At 34.2% G+C, this 24192-nt stretch overlaps 1 protein-coding gene across 1 annotated transcript in view; it reads right to left on the bottom strand.

The window, feature by feature from the left end:
- sgk1 (serum/glucocorticoid regulated kinase 1) overlaps nt 1-10264 on the bottom strand; it is a 32380-nt gene extending 22116 nt beyond the window's left edge. The window contains exons 1-3 of the mRNA XM_051096089.1: nt 9995-10264; nt 9738-9859; nt 3172-3411 (exon numbers count right to left, since the gene is read on the bottom strand). Of these exons, the coding sequence (XP_050952046.1) occupies nt 3172-3411; nt 9738-9815 (318 nt within the window). The 5' untranslated portion in view covers nt 9816-9859; nt 9995-10264. The remainder of the gene's footprint in view (nt 1-3171; nt 3412-9737; nt 9860-9994) is intronic.
- Between the last annotated feature and the right edge of the window lie 13928 nt (nt 10265-24192).

Below are 24192 nucleotides of genomic sequence, written 5' to 3'. Positions count from 1 at the left end.
TGTGGCAAAGCACAGGAGAAGTAGGCAAGAGGTTATCAAATCAATCAAACACAAAATGCAACCAACCTCAGACGGATACAAGTTTAGCTATTGTTATGTAATCGACACTGTCTGTCTGTCTGTCTGTCTATCTATATAGTGCTGCAAATATATAAGACATATAAGACAAAGTAAGATATAATAGAGCTAGATTAATATGTTGCATAAAACATTAAGAACAAAGGTTTTTTTGTAACTTTTTATAACAGCCAAATATAATGGTTCACTTGTGAGGGACCCCGTTCCTAATATAAAGCTATACATTCTTATGAATATAGACTTATTTATCCTCTGTGAGAAAAGTAGTAAATGTCATATTATAAAAATAAAAGTAAAATAAATTGTTAAAAAAATAGTCAATACTAACTTTGTATTAGATTCAATACATTTGTAAAAAAATAAATAAATTTGTATTTTTTAAAATTTGTATAATATTCTTTTTTATGTTATGTTTGTGTTCTATATCTATTGTGTCACAGAAACATTTTTTGTTAAATACAAAATAATTTGTATAGCATTTTTCACTTTTTTTTTATTTTGCTTGTGTGATACATAAAATGTTTCCTAAAATCCTTTTATTTTCTCTTAAATTTTCAACAAACACCCTTAAACCCCACTGGCAACCCCTGAAGTACTTTATCACAATATCAAATTAAGAAACTTTAAATTTTTAAATATTTTCACAAATATTTTCAGTGCAAATAGGGATTTAATGCAAGCCTGTTTCCGCCACTGAATAAAAAAATAAAAAAGTTAATTTATTTGACAATTCAGACTTTTTTTCTTGCAATTTTGAGTTTATATCTGGCAATTCTGACTTTTTTTCAGAATTCTGAAATATAAACTAACAATTGTGAGTTATAAAGTCAGAATTGTGAGATTTAACTCGTGATTGCGAGAAATAAAGTCAGAATTGTGAGATATAAATGAACAATACTAACATTTTTTTCCTCCGAATTGCGTGTTTGTATCTCTTACAAACTTGCAATTCTGCGAAAAGTCAATTGAAAAAGGTAATTCCAACTTTTTATCTCACAATTCCGACTTTTTCCTCACAATTGCGTTTTACATCTCGCAATTCTGACTTTTTTTCTCAGAATTGTGATATAAACGTGCATTTTGACGTAAAAAAGTCACAATTGCAAGATAGAAACTTGCGAGATAAAAAGTCTTAATAACCTTTTTTTGTGGTGGAAACAGGCTTCCATAGGATTTTGCTACGCACCCAGGTAAAATTAAAAACTGGCAATTTATTAAAGAATATTTCAGTTGTTTCTTCAGGTTTCTTTCTTTGTTCAAAATGTTTCACACATTTTTTCTGGATAATACTGTTTTAGTTGCCAAGTTGGAATGCAATTTATAGATTTAAGTCCCCACATCACATTACATTCTGTTAGTTTTTTGCAACGTCCAAACAAAAGCCAGTTACTTCCTATTAAGTATTAGCAATGGATACGATGAATTCTGTAATGCTTTGCAATGTTAGTTGGTATGTGTCACTGTAAAACATTTAATCATGTCTGATAAAATCACAGAAATCAGTATGACATTATCAAAATGTTATAAGTTGACACCTTATGCAAGCCAACATTGTTCCTTACTGAGCAATGCCTAACTTTAGCTCTTAATTCCCATTCTGTTAGCTTCCAACCTATTAATTTTCACGCCATTGTGTAATTAATCAAATTATATGCTTCTGCAGTTAAAGTGCTAAAGTTTGACCACAGAATATTTCTGAATCTTTGCTATATATACAAAAGCTCTCCTAAATAACAACATATACAATACAATATATTTCAAACTGCCCATCTGTTACATAAACTGTGGCCACATATAGCGAGCAGAGATGCTGTCATGTGCTGTCTCTCTCTCTGCAGGGATGACTGAGATACAGACTCCTTCTGAGCTCTGTGTCATCTCTCTAATACTCACAATCTCCGAGAGCCAATCAAACAGTCAGGGGAGCAACTGAGGGAGAAATTGAGAGAATGCTCAACTCAGCTAACCTAGTCCAACCCTAAGAAGCTGTTTAGCATTGCTAAATAGAAAGACAACATGCTCAGCCTCTTATGCATCCCTACGGCACGCTAAGATTAAAAGCTTCCACCGCAAGGGATCAGAATAAACAAGTGAAATGGGGGAAAAATGACATTAAAAGTGTTTTTTCAGGAGGTCCTGAAATATGGATGGCGTAGCCGTTACTAGACTCTATGATGATTGTGATTCTCATCACGTCTGCTGTAAACTGCAGTATGCAATCTGAGGTTATTTCAGTCTGAATCAGTCATGAAATGTCTGCAACTTGTTTTGAGTTGTGTAAAACAACACCTTTTTACCTTGTCAAAAACAGCTCTGTTCACAGCGACCTGTTTTGGTGCATGTCTCTTTAAATGATAATGAGCTACTGCTCACCTCGCCCCCTCTTCTGTTTTCTGTGTATTTGGTGGCATGTTACCATCAAAAACTAAACTAATCCACTGCATCTCAGTGGCTTTGATGTTGGAAGAAACTTAAGACTTTTTTGTTTACTTTTACATTCAAATACAAAACACCTGCATTGCTTACGAGACGTTGTTGTTACAGCTGCTCAAGCGGAGAGTAAATGTTGGACAGTGTTCAACCAGCTTAGGGCGGAGATATGCTAATACAAGACAGTCTATCAGTGGTCATGGGTGGGGCCTGAGCAGAATGACGTCATACAAATAAAATGCAGTCTAAAACAACACCTTTTTACCTTGTCAAAAACAGCTCTGTTCACAGTGACCTGTTTCGGTGCATGTCTCTTTAAATGATAATGAGCTACTGCTCATTTCCGTTTTCTGTGTATCCAGTAGCACGTTACCATCAAAAGCTAACTTAATCTAACTGGCTGAGGGCGAAAATATGCTAATATGAGATAGTCCATCAGCAATTGTGGGCATGGCCTGAGCAGTTTGACATCATACAAATTAAAATGCAGCCTATACAACACTGCCTACTTGACAAAAATTGCCATTTAAATTTACTTTTAAAAAACTGTTAAGAAATGCTCAAGATTGAATGCTCAGAATCACTCCTAAGCATGAATATATGCATGAATAAATAATTAACAGATGACCGAAAAGTTAATAAACAGACAGACAGTTTTCTGACCTTGCATGTCTTGTTCTTGTCTGGCTGGCAGGGTGTGCACGGGGCACAGGGCTGACAGAGAGGGCTGGGAGGATGAGGGAGGTAGTATCCTCCGGGACTGTAGTGGCAGCAGCCGTAAGGTGCTGGGAAATGTGTGTACCATAGGTCCTGGCCTTCCTGACATTTGGGACATGGAGACAGGAAGCCCTTAGCCTGGACCTTCTCCACATTCACCTTGGGATTCCTCATCCACCTGCGCACCTGAAGGCAAAACATGAAAGAGTTTTATAATCTATAAATTATATAATGAATGGTGGTGCATGGTGATTCAAGGCTCAAGGGTTGGTAACCAGTAAGGTTAACTTGACCTGGAGTAGAAACCTAACAAACGAAGTCCAGGAAACAAATTCCAGTGGTCATGTGGAGATTGTACTAAATTTCCATGAAGTGCTTATGAAACCATGGGTTGTGTCGACAACATCTAGGACAAGTATGTTGGGTGTGGATATGAAATCCCAGATGAAAGTGTTACACTCATTTATAGCTCAGTATATTTAATGGGATTCTCAGAAAAGTTTCACTTAAGATTCAGCTTTGTGTCTGATATTTCTCCTAAAACTTGAAAATAGTGCATCTGCCTTGTTATTACTCTAAAGAACAATTTATAATTCCCTTTTATGTCTTGTCATTGAGCTAAAGTAAAATATTTAGTTAACTGGAAGTAAAACCAAGTTTTGTTGGAGTAACTTAAAATATTTGCTCTTTAATTTTGCATTCTGTGAAAACCATATGACCACTGATGTCCACCTAAGATTTAATAAGGAGAGCAAAAAATTATGAAACTAAGTTTTATTTTATGTGTTTGAGAGCAAGATGAGAAAAGCAGGACAATCGATAGTGTTTAATAGTCTTTAATGTTCAATTATGTTGGGATTATTAGAACCGTTCTAGATAACTAGGTACTTAGTATAGTTCTGTAATTCAGTTATAGGACAAAAATGTATGCAACTAAATTAATCATGTTGGAGAGCCACATACATTACTTTGAGGCTACTTACTTGGGTCACTTTTTTCAGTGTGCTTAATATGTACAATTTAGATTTGTATTTATCTTGATATTTGGGGCCAGATTTACTAAACAGGGCAAATCAGCATTAGAGCGCAATTACGTAAAAGTGCCAATGGTAGGGGAAAAAACGGTGTGTAATTTACTGACAATGCACACAATAAAGAATACAGATGCAGCCAGATAGTTTACATAATGACCAGCACAATCTACCAAATTGCCGCTTGCTTTAAGACATGCTTTTTTGGGCGTTAAATAATGGCACAAATACCAGTAATTTGACGCAAATGTTAGTAAACCATGCTGCGTGATTTTAATACTCTCCTCCCATAAATTTTGCGTCTGAGAGGTAAACTCCTACAAATGCATAAGTCCAAGCCTTTCAGTGCTAATTCTTCACTGTGCATCTTTAGTAAATCCTCACGGTACTAAATAAATAAATATATTTAATAAATAAATATATAAATAAATATATAATAATATATAATATTATATATATATATATATATATATAGTTTGTTTATTTTTTGTTTGAAATAAATATATAAATATTTAGTTTCAGTTGACTATAGAAATTTGATTTGGTGGAACTTTTTTTTCAGTTGAAAAACAAGTTGAAGTATTTTTTATTATTTTTTTTACTTTGATCTAACAACACATTTGTTTTTTTCAGTGTAGGATACCTAACAAATGAGATAGTTGACATTTACATTTAGGAGTATTGAGTTAAAACACAATCATTTAAAAAACAAACCAAAAATATGTTAATTTGTTAAATTTGTTAAATTATTTAATAATACAAATCTACAACAATGCACAAGAATACGGACTTTAAAAATAATGTAAAATACAAATAAAATAATGTGAAACTATAATATATATATATATATATATATATATATATATTATATATAAAAATATAACATAAGAGTAAGTTCAAATAATGTTAAGTATAAAAACATATGAAGTAATGAAATAAAATGTATGTCTAGTTTAACTCTTTTTGATGGTTCAATTCTGATAAATTTGAGCAGTTTTGTGACGTCGACATCTCTTCTGATATTGTACAGGAAACATGTCAGTGCATAAGTGAAAGTTTTGATCTACGCCCCATTTATTCTCATACAAGAAATATCTGAGATATTAACAGATCTCATTTGTGATTTTCTTTTATGTGGGATTGAGCATTTTATGGGTCATTCCACGAAACTGGTGCCTTTTGTGTCCCAAATAAAAAAATTAAACATAGATTTAATATAACAACAAATAAGTGTGCAATTTTAAAACATAGCAATTCTATGTATACGTTCATCAATATCACATAAAAAGGTGAATTAAATATGATTTTAAATAACTGAAATAGCATTTATGCTAGTAAGGGTAAGGTTTTTGGCCTGTCCCTCACTATAATTTTTCTTTTAATTTGCAAAATGATATAAAAATCACATTTGCATATTTTTCTAAATATAGTCTCATTGTCAAGCAATGTTTTTGGCACAAGCATGCATTTTTTCTATAAAATGTAAATCATTTTATTGGTGTCATCTGATTTTATGTCAGCCCTGTTACCCTCATCAAAAAACCCTTGTAAAATAATGTACATTCAAGTGACATAATTTCTAGGAGGTTACATCATTTCTCAACCAGGATTCCAACACTTAAAACATAAGCATATCTCTCTTACTCCTCTATAAAGTTCTATTTTTGATAACTTATGAGGCTTGACTGAGGGGGGGCCATCATGCAATGTCAATCCTGTTGCCATTTTTATAATAAACTGAAACAATTATTTCTTACATTTAATATAAGCAATATCTACAAGTAAAACCTTTTAAAGTGTGCAATATGTGCTTTTGTGAACTTGACTATTAGCTAGCAATTAGCACATTTGTTTGAAATGTCAAACTTGTTACTGTCATCCTTTTACTTTTCAAAGTTACAGGTTTTGACGTGGGTAACACGGATGACATCGAGGTTTGACCCTGGTTTTAAAGATTGTCTGTGTGCAATTCAAAGATTTTAAAGGTGTATTATTGAGCTAATGCCTATATCATTCAGTGGCATATAGTATCCAGTAACGCTTGTGTTGGTAACAGGGTTGACAAAAATACCAAAACATGAGGTAGAAAAATAGTCATAAAATAATAAAATTACATAGCTTGAGATGGCACAATACAATGTTTCTGTCATTTTAAGGTGTCTTAATTTCATGGATATTTAAAAAAATATTGATTAAACATTTTATTTTTACATTTTTCCAAGTGGAAAAAGCACAGATTTCATGGAATTATGCATTATGCATTTTAGGCTCTTGTGAAACCCAAACGATGTTTTCAAAGTATCTAACTAGACAATCATAATATTTCGTCATGTGAAAACATCTTGAGTTGTTTAAGGCAATCTTTGATTGGTAGATTTGCTTCTGTACAGGCAGATTAAACAGAACAAGGCGTCTCAGGGCCGTACCCGTCGTGTATGTCTTTACAAGCTAAACAATGAAATCTGAAAGGCGTCCTCCAAATCACCAGCAGTGACTGACTAAAAGAGGCAGGGCACAGGGTCGTATGTCTTCTTTGTAGTTTACAATGTATTTAATGACTTCAATCCCTTGAGTGAAAAGCAATTTTCTAGGCCCCAGGAAATCCTGGAACTCACGGCGAGCACAGGCTGAGAGATTTCCACTTCTCACTTCATTTCATACAGCTGCCAAACAGCCAGATGAAAAAACAATTTCAAAGCTCTATATGATCAAACCTTTGTTTTTTTTTTTAGAACGGAGAAACAATGGAGAAAAAACCCCTGAAATTAATAAAAACAATGCCTCGAAATGTCCCACACACATAAACAGTTACAGCATATAGTCACAGATCCCAACAATTCACTGCTCTCTATCTCTCCAGTCTTCCTCACTCTCTTCTTTGATCGGATTTTCAAAGTTATGTCATCGTATGTTGTCACTGTGACGGTACTCTAGCACTCGGAGTCTCTTACGCTACTCTTTTTTTTAAAAAATATGAATTTTTATTCTTTGATCACAGGAATAAATTACATTTTAGAAATATATTCAAATAAAAAGCAGTTATTTTAAATAGTAAAAATTTTTCAAAATTGCACTGTTTTTGCTGTACTTTGGATTACATAAATGCAGCTTAGTGAGCAGAAGAGACTAAAAACATTAAAAATCTTACTGTTCAAAAACTTTTGACTGGTGGCGTATATATTAATCTTATTTAATCTCATTTTATTTAACATGCTGCGTTTTCTGAAGTTGTCATGTAAGTGTGTTATTGTTATGATCTGGATTATCAGGCACATGAATCATTCTTTACAGGAATCAAACACTGAAGCAATGGCAACTCAATAAAGCACTCTAAACACAGGCTCTACTGATGACTCAGCAACACCAAACTTTAGTCACTAGAGAAAAACATCAGTATGTGTGTGTGTTGCCTGGTGCAAAAACACAGAGAGAGCTAACAAACCCGCAAGACTCAAAACACACGGCACAATCCGGTTGTGTTAATGCTACACACGTACGAGACAACACTGCAAGATGACCTACAAAAGACAAACATCAACCTTGGCACTCCAGAAGATTCTTTCTCTCTCGTTCTCGGCGTACACATAAATACATAATAATCCAACAAAACCGTCTCACTGAGTCACTCTCTGACACTCCATCTGCTGTGTGTGTATGTAGGAGTCTGGACTCACTCCCAAACCACACACACTTTCTCGCCTATAACCAAAACAAATACATTATATTTAAATAAATAATTCAGAACATGTTCAGATTGGCCATTGCGGCAGGCACAAATCAAACTGGAATAGCAATTTCGTTCTTGTTAAATTGCAAACAAAAGAAATCCATAAATACTGTCAATACTAAAGTCAAATGATATTGCAAACTCATGTGCAAAATCACAACTGGGTGTCAATAACAATGCGTTATGTATATACACAAAATATTGGTACCATATGTATTGTTTTCATTGATATCCATATTGTTTAACTGCATAATTGTTTATGCTCATTTCCCTTATTGTATATTACATAGATTATCTCTGTTGTCATCTAACACTCATATTTTTATTTTAAAACATTATTTATAATTTATTTAGATAAAACACTATTTAATTTTAATATCGGCCTAACGCTCATTAAAATTTGATCATTAACTTCACAATTTAACAATCTAACACTGTTAAATGTAATATTTGGCATATTTAAAAATTAATATGCATGTTTCATGCTGTGCATTATAATGTTGTGATTCATTTGTAGCATTTAAAATGACTGACTGTCATTTGCAGTTTTCCCATATATATATATTTTTTACGTTTCATCATTTTAACAATTTATTTTATTATGCATTTATACAAAATATTTATAATTATTTTAAAATCTTTATTTTATTTTAATATTTATATTTATTTTAATATTTTTTATTTAGACAAAATATTATAACATTTTAGTATCGGCCTAACATTCACTTAAAGTTAATCTTTAACTTTACAATTTAACTAATTAATCTAACACTGTTAAATGTAATATTTGGCAAATTTTAAAATGAATATGCATGTTTCATACTGTACATTATAATGTTGTGATGCCTAAATTCATTTGTAGCATTTAAAATGATTGATTGTCATTTGCAGTTCTTTCTTTCTTTTTTTTTTCACATATTTTGTCATTTTTTGCATTTGTTTTTATTTATTTATATACATTTTTTCATTTTATTTTAATATTTATATTTATTTTTAAATCGTTATATTTATTTATAATTTATTTAGACAAAATACTATAGAATTTTAATATCGCTCACTTAAAGTTAATCTTTAAATCTTATTTTGTATTTACTTAGAAAAAACACTATATACATTTATTATTGGCCTAATGCTCTCTTAAAGTTAATCATTAACCTTACAATTTAACACTGATAAATGTAATATTTGGTCAATTTTTAAATATGCATGTTTCACACTATACATTATAATATTGTGATGCCTAAATTCATTCATAGCATTTAAAATGATTGTCATTTGCAGTTTAATTTATAACAAAAGTTAATTTATTTAGACAAAATACTATAGATTTTTATTATATTATTATCATAACAGGAACCTATTATTACTGACTATTGACTGAATTTTAATGTTGTTGCATCCCTATCTAAAAACCATAAACATAATCACTGTCACTGCAAAACCACATACAGACATAGATGGATATATTTAATATCTTTAAATGCATACAAACATATATACTTCCTTCATAGGAAAAAATACTTTTACTTCCTAAAAACACTAAGCTTTTTGCAGTTTTTAATCAACGCACAGTGGAGAGGTGATGAAACAAAAAGAAGACAGGACCTGATTCAAACTAAACTCGTCCACATAAGCATCACCGTGCAACATGTCAGAGCATGTGCACTAACCACCAGGCCACGTCTTTAACCAAACAGCACTTCAAGTCTCCACCAGCCCCAGAAGTTCTGCACCCAGCATCCTCACACACTCACCTTCCTCTTGACAAACTGGAAGGCAGAGCACTTCTTAAAGGAGAAAGATTGTTTCTCTGCATTATGGACCAGCCTCATGGCCTCTGGCCGGCCCGCGCACTCTGCGGACCCCAGCGTGAAGCCTTTGAGAGAGACGAAAGGGTGAAAACACGATTAGAAGGTCTCCAGTGTTGTCCGAAGCAATTACGACAGCAGAAACTGTGATATCTGTTGCCTGACAAGCATATGTGTGTGTGTGCACATGCCTGTGGTCGTACCTGTGTTGTTGTCCTCCCCGGTCCAGGTTGTTATGACTGTCACTGCTGACCGATGATATCAGCGCTGCGCTGATGCCACGAGTCCGTCCCGATGATGATGCTGCTGGATTTCACAGCATGTCTCTGCAGCAGCACCGCTGTGTGAGTGTGTGTGTGTGTGTGTGAGAGAGACAGACAGAATGAGATGAAGCTGAACAGACACCTTGTCAGTGTGACAGAGAAAGAGTGTTGCGATCGGAGAGAAGCGCACCTTCCTCCCTGCCCTCTCTCTCTCTCTGTAGCTCTCCGTTCTTCTCCAATGGCACCGATACACTCTCTCTCCTCCTCCTCTGCCCCTTCCCCCTCGTTTTCTGCAGAAGCGGATGCTCGCTCTATCGCAGCATCTCTCTCTCCATCCCTCCCTCCCCGCTGCTTTGATTGTGTGAATGGAAGGATGGGCGAAGGATGAATGAAGGCTGATGGATTGGATGGGTGTGCTTAGCCTGACCACTGCCGTTACAGGAACCGCTGCAGTGCTGCAACCCTCTTCTGACTCACACACTGAGCATCTCTCAGGCTCCTTTTCTCTCCTACCTGTCTGCTTTTCTGGAATCATTCATGAATGAGTGGGGGTGAATGAGTCAACAGGTTTGTCATCGGATGTCACACATCTGCAGGGGTAGGGAACAGAAGATAATGAGGGGAGAATCGATACACTGAGTTAAAGAAATAATGACAGAGATCAATCAACTCCTTAATCTTCTGCGTCAGTGGTAAGTATATCAGGATGTTGACAACATTCACAAAAAAGATTCAATTTTGGGTATCTTATATATTTTTTTGTAAATATGTTAATTTGCTTTTACAAAATAAACCAATCAGAATGGACCTTTAGGATCCCCCCCCCCCCAAAAAAAATATATAAAATGTAATATATATATGTATATATATATATATATATATACATACACTGTAACAAAAACATTTTCCAAACCACCCTACCTGATAATAAAATATGATATATTTATTTGTTATATTATTACTATAATGTAATACAGTGAGTAAAATAATAATAATGATAATCTACACTGTCGTTCAAAAGTTTGGCACCAGGAAGATTTTTAACGTTTTTAAATGGATTATCAAGGCTGTATTTATTTGATCAAAAATACAGAAAAAACAGTAATATTGTGAAATATTTTTGCAATTTCTAATACTGGTTTTCTATGTTTACATACTTTAAAATATAATTTATTTTATATTTCGCTGAATTTTCATCAGCCATTACTCCAGTCTTCAGTGTTACACAATCCTTCAGAAATCACTTTAATATGCTGATTTATTATCAATGTTGAAAATAGTTGCTTAATGTTTTTTTGGAACCTGTGATTCTTTTTTCAGGATTCTTTGATGAATAAAAAGTTGAAAATAACATAATTTATTCAAAATAGAAAACTTTTCTAACAAGCATCACAAACATAAATCAGCATATTAGAATGATTTCTGAAGGATCATGTGACACTGAAAACTGGAGTAATGATGCTAAAAAAATTCAGCTTTAAATCACAGGAATAAATTACATTTTAAAGTATATTAAAACAGAAAACTGTTATTATAAATTGCAATAATATTTCACTATTTTTTTCTGTATTTCTCTTCAAATAAATGCAGCCTTGATAAGCATAAGAAACTTCTTTAAAAAACATTTAAAAATCTTACTGATCCCAAACTTTTTGAATGGCACTGTATAAACTATTATTCATTAAATTGCAAAATACAATTAATAATTATATTTTCTAAACTGTTCTGTAAAAATATATAAATACATTAAAATAAAATGTTATGGTATCTACACATGCTTTAATTCCTAGGTAATGCATGAACTGATCAAATGTATCAAATGCATAAATGTATTATATAAATGCAATATAAATAATATTTGATTTAACAAAAAGACTATAACAGAGTTAATAAACAACCAAGCAAAAATAGGTTTAAACTATCATGTTATAAACTGAATTATTTGAGTGTTGTTTATGAATTGACAGTTTCAAGTAGCCTGCAACTGTGTGTAGTGACTAATTTTTATTCATCATGCAAACACAGCTGGCAAAATAATTTAGTGAAATCTCAGTGGTCATTTACTTGATTTGTGTAGATGACAAAGCTTGCGTAGCCTATATGACTCATAGCTCTAAACCTACATCAAAGAAATCCGAATCCCACTCATACACATAAAAAAAGAAAAATATTTTCTTCTTTTTGGAGATGACAGAAAGATAAAATGCCATACAAAGGCAATTTCACAAATTACAGATAAGGAGAAAATGCATTTCCCATCTTGACTGTGAGAGCTGTCTGATTCACTATAACAGACTAGATCCTTTTATACAAGAGCCAACCTGAGAAAGAAAGAAAAACGCCTTTCATCCTGGACAAAAGAGGTATTCATTTTATGCATATCACTGATCTTGCTGTCTGCTCTGCCCAATCAAACCCAAAATACCCTGCAAAGAGCAAGAAGCCACCAAAGAATAAACCGCTGTTGGAAAATATGATTATTATATGTGTTTCATGGCTCACGCTCTTCATTTTTCATAAAAAAAAAACTGGTGTTGCATCAGTTTGAGCAGTGAAAGGCGTCTCACATAATCTGTCTGATATAATCAGTCACTCTGTGCAATATGAAATGTATGAAAAGTGAGTGATTTCAGATATCCATAAGTCACATAAATATGCATAATTTCCTGCTGTGTTATTTTGAGAAACAGCTACTTTGCATTGTATAAGAATGACCCTTAGACCATAGCATGTTACTGGACACCAACCACCAAGGCTGGATTATTCTGGTTATTATTTTTTTAAAGACAGTCATTTAGTTAAAACTTGTAGGAAATATGAATAACATGATTGCACACACAATCTGGGTGCAGATTTGAGAGCGGGAGCACATTTTTTTTTTTTGAAGTTCCCATTGGATTGTACCCTTAATCAATCAATTTCTGTATACATATATTTAGTAGTCAAAGCACAGTGTAGCAGAGGCCATCTATTATTTATAGAGTAGTTTATTCATCGGCACGTTGGCCGCACTGTCCAATGAATTGAGTCTGTCAGGCACACAGCATGCACAACCCAAACAACTCCAGCTAAAGAAATGTTTTTCTGCTTGTATGTATGCAAGATAAGACATTAAAACTCATCATTTTGACATAAATTGACACATGGACCAGACAGAACCTCTAGTTCTCTCTCTCGTGCCTTCTTAGCTCTTTGAAGCCGGTTTCTCAGTAGTCTCAAGTTGTTATTCTGAGATACAAATCCTAAGATCAAAACTACACAGAGCAACAGGAGAGAGAAAAATGGAAATGTGGGGAACTCTAGTGTGAATGTATCTAGAAATGGAAATCAATTCTGCAATTAATCTAGAGGAAACTTTTGCTCGATCAATGACTGTTCAAGAGACTAAAAGGAGTTTTGGTTATGTTTTGTACACACTGCATTTACATTTTAGTCTCTTATGCTGCATTTATTTGATCAAAAATCTGTCAAAAAAGTAATATTGTGAAATACAATTTAAAATAACAGTAATAGCAGTACTTCCCCCAGAAATCACCCTAATATGTAAATTTGTTGCTCTAGAAACATATTATTAGGGCTGCGTTTAGACACAAATTTCACTATTCGATTCTGATTCACAATCTTGCGATTCGTTTCAACGCAATATATATTATTTTGGATATAAATCAGTTACAGGACATGCCCAATTTTCTGAAGGAAAAAAACATTTCTGTATTCTGTAAAATATACATGAGAGTCAGTTGGTGATACATTACTATAATAGTGAAGGTTAAAATAACTGATTTTGTCAGCGCCGATAGCCTTGTGGGCAGTGCGCTGACATGCAGCGTCGCTGTGCTAGGGGCGTCCTGAGTTCGAATCCTGGCTCGAGGACCTTTCCCAATCCCACCCCCTTCTCTTTCTTCCACTTTGCTTCCTGTCCTGTATGATCTGTCCTATCATAAAAAAGGCCAAAAATAAATCTCAAATAAAAAAAGTAACTAATTTCTACTCTACTTTTTTTTAAAATATAAACATTTTAATAGTGGCTGTCATAAAAAAAAAGACATGAAACATAAAATAAACATTGAAGGACAGTAAAAATTTTTATAAATATATTATATAGTGCATATGTTTAGCAAAATGCCCCTCTCTAGAATTTTTCATTTTTCTAGCTGATTAACGATTTTATGATCACTAGGTATGTTTTTTTCTCTCTCTGAGGTAAATGTGATGTTAGATGACATTGTTTACAAGCTGTTATATTGACATCTTTGCACTGTTAAAACACTTCTTGAGCAATTACGTGAGACAGGATACGGATTTTGAACATACCTTCGGATGTTCATTGGTGTTTACTTCATGCTGTACCTGGTTAAAGCGGAGCAACTACTATAGACGCTACAGCGATCTGTTACTCAACATTAAACAGCGCAACAAAAAACAGAAAAATGGAAATCATTTGTAATATTACACATTTCTTTAATGTCCCTTTTGGTCAAATTAAGGCATCACTGATGAATAAAACAATAATAATATTAATAATTAATAATATTAATTTTTGTTAAGGAATCGTAGTGACTCAAACTATTAAACTGTAATGTAGGTATCAACAGATGTTACTCCAAAAATCATTTTATTCAAATTTTTAATACAGTTAAAGAAATAATTTAGTCTCTGAATATCTGATGAGGCATGTTCGAGTTCATATAGACCTCAGCATTTGATTGATTGATGATCCAGGCAAAACAGTTTGAGATATGGTTGAGATCGCTATTAAAACGAGACTCCTAAGTAGGGGTATAACGATACATGTATTCATATTGAACCGTTCAAAACCGGTTCGCATTACAAACCAACCCATTCGATTCGTTGGACTAATCATATTACATTTGGTTGGGACGATGAGGTAATTCATTAGAGCTTTCCTTCTTTCTTATTCACTTTTAATTAGCTTGTAAATGCCCGTGCGCATTTTACTTTCACTTTCGAATTAGTGGCAATTCGGCATCTGATTAAATTGACAACAACAAAATAGTGCCTATGACGTTTTTATGCCTTTATTAGATAGGACAGTGTAGGTTGACAGGAAGCGAAGTGGGAGCGAGAGAAGGGGGATGGGGTCAGGAAAGGTCCACGAGCCAGGATTCTAACTGGGGACGTCCATAGCGCAACGCCACTATATGTCGGTGCGCTAACCACGAGGCTATTGGCATCGATATAGTAAACGTTTAATTTATTAACAAAACAAACACAAATTCACCATGCTATAGGCCTAGCATAAAACAACAAATAACTTACACAAAGTTTACTTATAAAACACTGAACATCAGCAAACATGGTGGAACCAACTAAATAAGAAACAAATGTTAAAAAACCTTCCAAAATCATCTTAGATAAAAGGCAAGTCAAAAGGCCTTCAAAAAGTCTAAAATATTATAAAAGCACTTGCTTTTGTATTTTGTTTCAAAACTAAATCTTTCGCAAACTTCTTGCCTTTCTCACATCATCGTCAGCTTGACTCACTCGCCTTATGTGATAAATGAAATCTGACTCTTGCCGCTGAACTGAGATGCAACTGTTGTTCGGCACACTGCATTATTCAAAGTAAAAAAAAAAAATCTTTATGATGTTAGTGTTAATAAATTAAAACATTTTTTAAAAAAATCAAGAAAATTTCTCTGGCTTTTCTTTCTTTTTGTTGTATCAAAAACGTACCAAAGCATGTTGTATCGAACTGAACCGTGAATTTTGTGAACCGTTACACCCCTACTCCTAAGGTCTATTTCTTATAAGAAAAAATTCAAGCAACAGAAGGATCAAGCAAAAGCTTCAGTTTGTTCTCTACTTAAACCCATTGAAGCAATTTAAATATTTAGAAGATCACATCTGCGATCTTTCTTTTCTGCTGGAAAGTATCTGTCTCCGGCAAATGGAAAAGAAAACGACAAAATCATGACTAGTCATAGTTGTTTCTCATAAGGTGTTTCGGAGATAAATGTCCCCCTCTTTCTCACATCACTTCCACATCCGAGTCATCCTTTGCTGTATCTGTGTGTGTGTGTGTGTGTGTGTGTAACTTGAGCTGTGTTTTGTGGAAAAGATTAGATCATTGTTGGAGCATTTTGGCCTTCGGTACCTCAGTCCAAAAAAACCACAGGCACCATGATACCAACAATATCATCTGCCCTCTTCTCTCCTCTCCATCCAAATGCTTACTTCTTTTCAAAGTTACTCTCTCTCTCTCACACAAACACACACACACACACACACACACACATAAAAGAGAGTGCGTGAGCCTTATAAAATAAACATGATTCTCTGCACATCTCTCTCTGTGCTACAGGGAAGGCAAGATATCTTTGGGGACACAGTCTCTCTCTCTCTTTTCTTTCTTTTTCTCTCTTCCCATTCTCAGAATAGCTTCTTTCCCCTCACGTGCTGATGAGGCTTCAGAACCAAACAGAATAAGTTACACGTGAGAGTGTGAAATCTCACTTTAAAAAACCTGAGATAACATGAAATCAGGCCAGACAGATGGGAATACTGAATCAGATACATAGATTGACACAATTATGAATGCAAAAAGGGAAAGATTTTGCTCCAGTTTCCCATTCAAAAAGTTTATAAGGTAATGGTGCATATGCTAATATAGCACTCAGACTGAAATAAATAGAGAGAGATGGAGAGATGGCAAGGATGGAAGGTTGACAGGTGGAGTGGGAGGAGTAGCTGTGACTGATGCATTGGCTCATCTTGGTACTAAGTGTGTGTGTGAATGTAGGATAAAAATGACTCCAATGCATGACATTCAAGGCCGTTGACAGGAGTGTAAATTAGAAATGTAATCTCTACACCACAATATGCACATGTTTGTTCATATAGAAGCAAGCACTGGCACTTCTCAAAGAAGACAATTGCAGAATGTGGTCTAGAGCAGCTAGCGACATAAAACCGATGTTGCCGACATCTTTAGCTGAACAGCCAGTGTGTGTCAGCGTGTCAGATTTTCAAACATGATGAGTCATTACGATTCTGAATCTCCCAGGATTTGGTGTTTTTCAGACTACTGCGGCGAGAACGAGACGAGTGTGGGAGTGAAAAGAGCAGAGACATATAGTGATGCTTCGGCAGGGGCATTCGTGAAAGGAGTGTGTTTGTTTGTGTCGTGTCTGAGCGTTGACTCTCTCACACACACATACGTACACACATGTTTGTTTTTGTGAATTGTGGGGACTTTCCATAGACTTCTATAGATTTTATACTGACCAAACAATATTGTCTATCCCCTAACCCAACTCTAACCCTAAACCTAGCCCTCACAGAAAACATGTTTGCATCGTTACACTTTCAGATAAACATCATTTACTATTTTTAATCATTTTTTAACATTGTGGGGACCGGCCTGTCAAAAATTTCAGGTTTTACTATCCTTGTGGGGACATTTGGTCCCCACAATGTAGCAAAAACAAGTACACATACACACATGTGTATTTTATGCTCATATAATCTTTAAGGGTGGTAAAAATGAAAAGGTTTGACTTGCTGTTCAAAAGACCCACATCCTGACTTGACCTCTAAATTTCCCAGTTTGACCATTTACAGTGGCTAGTAAATTAATTTTAAAAAGCAGTTACAATGTTTACATTTAATTGCTTTGGATAACAAAATATCAAACCTACAGTCAAGCTACCCTACGAGCTACAAACAAAAAAGTTAACTACAATGAAGTTATTTAGGAGAGCAAACTGTTTTTACAAAGATTTTCTAACAGTACATGTCAGAATGAACTGATTCAATACAATGAATTAGATTTTTTAACAGTACATGCGAAGACTGTTGGAACAAACTGATTCACTAAAAGGAATTAGACTTTCCAGCACTGCATAAGAGAGGACTGAATGAAACAGTTAATCTTCTAAAGGTACATGAGAGGACTGTCAGAACAAACCGATTCACTACAATGAATCAGATTTTCTAACTGTACATGAGAGGACTCACAGAACGAACCGATTCACTACAATGAATCAAATTTTCTAACCGTACATGAGAGGACTGTCAGAACAAACCTATTCACTACAATGAATCAGATTTTCTAACTGTACATGAGAGGATGGTCAAAACAAACTGATTCACTACAATGAATCAAATTTTCTAACCGTACATGAGAGGACTGTCAGAACAAACTGATTCACTACAATGAAACAGATTTTCTAACTGTACATGAGAGGACTCACAGAACGAACCGATTCACTACAATGAATCAGATTTCTAACAGTAAATGAGAGGACTTTCAGAACAAACTGATTCACTACAATGAATCAGATTTTATAATGGTCATGAGAGGACCATCCGAACGAACCAGTTTATTAGAATGAATCAGATTAATAAGATTAATAAACACTAATAAATGCATTGTTCATTGTTTGCTCATGATAGTTAATACATTAACTAACAAAAGTGTTACCAAAATGATTATAGATAATAGAAAATGTCTAATACATAAATGACAAAAGACATAACATTACTGAAATTACTAATAATAAAATTATTAATTAAACATTAATTAAAACACAATTAAAATAAAAAATAAAGTTGCTTCAAAATATTAAATGTAAGCACGTCCAAACACTTATTGGGGAACTGTATATTTGTATTATATGCTAGATTAGATGCTCCTTTACAACTTCCTTAACTTCCAATTACATTCACTAAATGCCATTTTGAACTGAATGTACACTGCTGGATTGGCTTAAATAACAGCATATGTGTGCAACAGCCGTTTTATCTTAGTGAACATCACGAGGATTGTATATCTGACGGTCTTTCACATTCTCTGCACAAAGAGAAAATGATTGAGGGACAGACTGATTATGCCCTGTCTGACACAACAACAGACTGGATGCATGGGATATGTTGAGTGCATTTCATGCTTAAGACCGTGAAAGTGACCGTGTCAGATGTGACATGAGGTTAAACCATAGACATATGCTGCTGCACAGACCCTTTCTACCTCTCTTTCTCTCTCTCTCTCGCACACACACATTTGTTTTTGTGAATTGTGGGGACTTTCCATAGACTTCTATAGATTTTATACTGACCAAACGATATTGTCTATCCCCTAACCCAACCCTAACCCTAAACCTAGCCCTCACAGAAAACATGTTTGCATCGTTACACTTTCAGATAAAAATCATTTACTATTTTTAATCATTTTTTAACATTGTGGGGACCGCAGGCCGGTTTTACTATCCTTGTGGGGACATTTGGTCCCCACAATGTAGCAAAAACAAGTACACACACACACACACACACACATCACTCAAGACACGTGTGTACTTCCTTTAACTATCTAAACTGCTCAGCATTTCTGAAAAGGTCAAAGCACAAGATGGTTGAGATAAAACAAAAAGAAAGAGATAAAAAGAAACTAGGAATGACTTTAAGCATCAGGGATAGGGTGAGGAGAATCCCATTATTTTTGGTGGTCTATATTAAGCTCTTGTCACAGTTTAGCTCTAATGTCTTTAAGTAAATACAAAACTGCATTGAGGATTTTCCATAGTTACACAACTGTTTTGTTTACTTGTTCTCAATAGTCATCTAAGCAAACTTCATTTATACACAGGCTTATATAACTATATATATATATATATATATATATATATATATATATTGTTAATTATAATAATTATAGAAGAAATTAATAATTTTTTCTATTTCTTAAACTATTTAATTTATTATTTAATTATAAAATGGATAATAAAATGGACAATTCCATTTCATGCTAAAATACTCTTAATCCACAAAAATGGATGAAAATGGATGCTATAAACCTAATATATGATGAAAACATTAATACTGTTAACTATGTTTAAGGAGATTCATGCTTAAAATAAATAAAAAGAACAGGAGTGAATTGTTCCCTGGTTCCTATCTTCTTTTAGTGCATGGAGAAAAAGCAGTTTGTACATTTTTGCTTCAATGTCTCATTCGGGTTGCTTCTCACATACATTTATCTTGCTACACTTTTGCTGGAAAACACTGCAGTATGATATTAAGTGTACTCTTCCTGTTTGCAGTCAATGTGCAACTCTTGTAAACTAGATAACAGCAGCTGACTGTAAGTGGATTGCAGCTGGACAGCGTTTCATCACTCATTTGTGGAAATGCCTCCACTGACTTAAAACTAATGACAAGGAGTCACTCACAACCCAGACAAGACCATACAAAGAGAATATTTAACCAAGATAGAAAGAAAAAGAGAAAGATAGAGAGAGAGAGATGAGTCAGAGAGATGAAAACAATAAATTTGAGACAGAGCAGAAAGGACGGCTTGTGTTAAAGTGAATTGGATATGAGCAGAGAGATCCCAAAGGACTTGGCCTGGATTCTCACTGTTGAAAGGAAAAAAAAAAAAGAGAAACACACCTCACTCTCACAGCTGATTAGTCCAAAGTCACCCCCAATTCATATCAGCTTTGTCCAAAATGCTAAACCGTTCAATAATGAGAAGAGTTAAGATTTTAATGACACAAGGAATGATGGAAGTGAGCATCATCTCAACAACTCTCTCGCTTCCTCACACAGGCATATGCAGGCAAGCCGTTCTCACAGTTCCTTGAAACCTGTCAGATCTGTAGATTTTACAGACAGCCTGAAGTGGGATCTTAACCTAGTTTCACCTCGCTGCTGCAGTTTTGTGGCATAAGGTTAAAAATGCAGAGGATATCACACATGCTTACACACTCTGCACACACACACACACACCCACCCTACATTGTTTCCTGACGGCTTAGTGGTCATTTATTGTCCAGTGTGTGGAATGCCATTGTACAGCATTACGTAACTCAAAAAAGTCTTCCTGGCATTAGAACCAGTGCTGATAACATTCCACTGCCCTTCAAAATGACCTTCAACACACAAACTCAAACTTGCACTCTTTTCCGATCTAACATCCTTCTTTAAAGTACAAAGCTATTAGGTTGCTTGAATATGAACTGAATGTGTGTTTAAATGGATATGTGTGAATGTGACAATGTGTACATGTGTTTTTACACACTATGCATTGTTACATTTGATTTGTATGTGCATAACTGAGTAAACATGAATAATACAGGTACACAACAAAAAACATATAAAGCTAAATCAAAACATGATGTTTTCAAAAATATTATATCATCAAACCGATGTTTCAAGCCACATGTTCTTTTTCAGATTTTGGCTCAAAATTCAGCAAAGTGGTGAAAAGAATAAATATTTATTAATATTTTGTTGGCAGGAACAGTGTGCCAGCATCATGTTTCAATTAAAAAAACTGAAAATCTTGCTGCACCACACTGCAAACAAGTAATTTCTTATCATTAGTGCTGTTAATCAATTATCCCACCTAACATTCATTTTTAAAATATACTTTTATATTGCAATAATTTCACACTCAATCTTCAGATTAATGTAGAAACAACATAGACAGCATATATTTTTTTATCTGTGACCCTGGACCACAAACCAGTCATAAGGGTCAAGTTTTCTGAAATTGAGATTTATACATCATCTGGAATCTGAATAAATAAGCTTTCCATTGATGTATGGTTTGTTAGGATAGGACAATATTTGGTCGAGATACAACTATTTGAAAATCTAGAATCTGATATTCTAAATATTGCAAAAATCACCTATAAAGTTGTCCAAATGAAGCTCTTAGCAATGCATATTACTAATCAAAGAATAAGTTTTGATATATTTACGGTAGGAAATGGACAAAATATCTTCATGGAACATGATCTTTCCTTATTATCCTACTGATTTTTGGCATAAAAGAAAAATCTATCATTTTGATCCATACAGTGTATTTTTGGCTATTGCTACAAATATACCTGTGCTACTTATGACTGGTTTTGTGGTCCAGGGTCACATTTGTTTAATGCCAACTTCTTTTATAACTGAAGATCAGTATCACTGATAGCAATACTACTGATGTCTCTAGGAAGTTGTTCTTTTTTTCCTAATATTTAACCATTGACTATAGCCATTCTACATTACAGTATAATTGAGAGCTATCAATTTTAACATTTATTAGACTTTAAAAAATAACAACTTCTAATTTAAGAGAACTTAAAACAATCTACACACAAGCCCATTATTTACCTGTGTCCTTCAGCAAGTAGGAAATATACAGAAATTGAATAAAGTTATCAAACCTTTTTTTCCTTTTGTTCTTTGATTAACAAACATCACAACTTTTGATTAGCGCCTTGCACAGAGGCAAAGTGGAGTGCGCGTCTGAAAAGTCTCCTGTTTGATGTGGTTGTAAAGACGTTCTGCATCTAAATGAACGCAATTCTTGTCAAGAAAAAAAGAGACAAGCAGCAGTTGTGCGTTAACGGCGTTAAATATTTTTAAGGCCGTTAAACTGGAAAAATTAATCACCTGCATTAACGTGCTAATTTTGAAAGCACTATATTTATTTAAATATTAAATATATTTCAATCTCATGTAACACCACAGTTAAAAAGTTCCAGGTTGGAAAGATTTTTTACATTTTTTTAAAAAATATGTTTCTTATTACTCATTAAGGCTGCATTCATTTGATCAGAAATACAGTAAAACAGTAATATTGTGAAACATTACTACCATTTAAAATGGCTGTTTTCTATTTTAATATATTTCAAAATGTAATTTTATATGTGAGGGCAAAGCTTAATTTCCAGCAGCTTTACATTCATTACTTCATAATTCTTCGTGTCACATGATCCTTCAGAAAACATTCTAACATGCTGATTGGTGCTCAAGAAACATTTATTATCATTATCAATGCTGACACAGTTGTTCTGTATCCTTGCTGAATAAAAGTATTAACTGCTGATGATGTCGTGTGGAACTTTTAAATGCTCAGAAGCACACTTATTTGTTAAATAATTTACAGCGTGTGCCAAGCGTGGGTTACGCACCTCAGGAAAATCATCTTGCTTTATCACTCGGTCCATCAGACAGGTATGTCAGCTGCTGTAGAGGCTCTAAAGGATGACTCACAAATTTCCTGAAGCATTAGTGAAGATCCGGTTGTCTTGACTTCCTCGATCCCATCCGGAGTTTCAGCTTCAGGCTGCATGGACTTACAAGGCTTAATCTGTAAGAGAAAACAATCATGATCAAACATCCTCTCAAATGTGGTTTGAGTCATTAATCAAAAGACACATTAGACCCTATTTGCATCCATATTAAATGTAAGCAACTTGTGATCAGATAACCCAAACAGATATTACCATACAAAAAAACATTTGGAGCTCTTTCTTGGCTCACTATAATAGCTAATATGAAAGCAGTTAGTTTAACAGACCCGGAACTGATGTCTGGAGTATTGTCGGCCAAGTTTTTTCAGGAGTTTGCAGCATGGGAAGTGTATTGTACGGCTTTCAAGACGGCAGTGCTTTGAGCTTGTGAGTTGTTTGTTTTTGATGAGTGACTGAAGTGAGTTAGAGCCTTGAATGGTTATTCATGTGCTAATGAAGATGTGAGTGTATTTCTCTCTCTCTCAACCCCACACACATAATTAAAAGTCAAGGTTTGTATGAATGAAAACTAATTAGTTAATTTCATTCTTTTGATACAGATGAAAACGTTTCTAATTCAGCACTGTTGTGTGTGTGTGTGTCGGCTGATCAGCATTCAGACTGTGTGTGCACTAAAATCATTTGTATGTGCACTGTGTGTTCTTACCTCTTGCGTAAGCAACCCTCGGCTCATCCTGCCTGCTGATTGGCTGGAACTTGACGTCACACAATTGTAAGGGTCTCATCTGACCACAAAAAGATACAAGCCACACATGGAAACAATGGTATCCTGGCAACAATATCCCAGCAACAGCATCCGCCTCTCATGGGACAGAGTGAAACAGGCAACTTTTGTGGAGAAGTTTCAGCATTCACATTCTAGTGAGTTTTTGATGTATTAAAGTGATAGTTCAACCAAAAAATGAAAATTCTGTCATTATTTACTCACTCTCACGTCACTGCAAAGCCGTATTTAATCTGTGGAAAACATAAAAGAGAATTTTTAAAGTATCTTCACTAAGATGTTTTTCAATAAAACGACCATGAGCTGTCAAATACATCAATGCCATCAAACATCACTGATTCATCATTTAGTCAAACCTGCAT

Source organism: Labeo rohita, chromosome 23 (assembly GCF_022985175.1).
Source record: "Labeo rohita strain BAU-BD-2019 chromosome 23, IGBB_LRoh.1.0, whole genome shotgun sequence".
In the NCBI taxonomy this organism is placed as follows: Eukaryota; Metazoa; Chordata; class Actinopteri; order Cypriniformes; family Cyprinidae; genus Labeo; species Labeo rohita.
Note: the sequence above shows the minus strand (reverse complement) of the source record. Positions and strands in the feature narration are given on the sequence as shown.